Source organism: Arachis stenosperma, chromosome 6 (assembly GCF_014773155.1).
Source record: "Arachis stenosperma cultivar V10309 chromosome 6, arast.V10309.gnm1.PFL2, whole genome shotgun sequence".
Lineage (NCBI taxonomy): Eukaryota > Viridiplantae > Streptophyta > Magnoliopsida > Fabales > Fabaceae > Arachis > Arachis stenosperma.
In genome coordinates, this window is record NC_080382.1 from 41,612,165 (window position 1) to 41,613,609 (window position 1,445).

General features: G+C 31.5%; 1 protein-coding gene across 1 annotated transcript; it reads right to left on the reverse strand.

Moving 5' to 3' along the window:
* Positions 1–408: 408 nt before the first annotated feature.
* On the reverse strand, positions 409–1,048 carry LOC130936721 (auxin-responsive protein SAUR21-like). The gene has a single exon (XM_057866861.1). It carries the CDS (start codon positions 928–930, stop codon positions 574–576), a length of 357 nt encoding a protein of 118 aa, XP_057722844.1. The 5' UTR covers positions 931–1,048; the 3' UTR covers positions 409–573.
* Between the last annotated feature and the right edge of the window lie 397 nt (positions 1,049–1,445).

Consider the following 1,445-nt stretch of genomic DNA (forward strand, 5'->3'; position numbering starts at 1 on the left):
ATAATTTTTTTTATATCTTTTAACATATTAAGTCACATGCTAATTTGTCACAAATTTAAACTCTATTTAAGAGTCTATACTGGAATAAAATAAAATTTGAAACTGAATATTACTTATTTAAGTAAACGACTTAATTAATCTAAGTTGATTTTTCGATAGTTACTTAGCTTGAATCATCTATCATTTCGGTTACATCAATTAAGTACTCGAATAATATATACTATATTGTATTAATAATACGTAGTTTAACACTAATTACAATTTTAGTCCCTTTTCCTTCAATAATATTTCTGGAAAATCTGTCATGTTGACGAATGACACTAATCATCGGTACAATATTAATTTCAACCAAAAAAAAAAGCAAAAAAAAATAAAATAAAAGAAAGGCATTGCCAATAGAACTGTATATATATGAAATAGAAATAGAACTATTCCTTTTCAGATGTCCACCAATATGCAAAAACAGAAATGGTGAGGTGTTTAATCAACTAGGAATTAATGTGTAACTTTGTGTGTATTGTATGTATACATATAAGTAGATTAATGTTTATGAACTGTGACAAAAGTAAAGTGTTACAATTGATGATTATGTAAAATGTTGCGAAGTTGCTGAGGGGTGCATGGAAGAGCAAGAGCACCTTTGTGTTGAAATCCATATTCTTCCTTAGCCATCTCCAGAAGCTTCAAGAACGCCGGATCCGTCAAATAATCCAATTCAATCATGAACCTCTTCTTCTCTTCTTCATCACCACCCTCCATTGCTATAACCGCAAAATGCCCTTCCGGCACCGATGTTACTATTTCTTCGTCGCCGTCGTCGTCGATGTCACTTATGGGATAAGCCCTTTTACTTAGGGCCAAGAATGCAAGACCTTTAACTACCTTTGTCACCAGAGACTTGAGGCTTTTCCTTCTAATAATCACCTCCATAATTGTTCTTGTTCTTGAAAATTGAAATCTTGATATAGCTAGACAATTGACAATAATACCTTGGTTTAGTTTGTTCAGTGAGCTGATGAGACTTGAAAGTTGATATAATAGATATGTATATATAGATTTTTGTAGTGTGGGATGTTGAGTACTTGCTAGGTACGTAGATTTATAAGAATGAGATATGATTGGTGGAAGCACAAAGGAAGCTTCATTCTCTTATGGTTATTAATTATTATTGTTATTATTCGTTAAGGGTGGAGCCAGCCATATTATCCATTTTCCGTGTTCACAGACATGATCATTTATTGCATCTTTGACGCGTCTTTTTCTCATTCAACAAATTATTACTAGTATCTTATTTAATTTTATCTTAAATTAATATTATGCCATCTAACAAGTAGCAACATATGAATCTATAAGTGTGAGACGAGTATTGAGGTTTATGGAATTGATATTTTATTTCATTGCATCGCGTTAATGAATGTAACCGTTTAAGATAGAGATAAGTTATG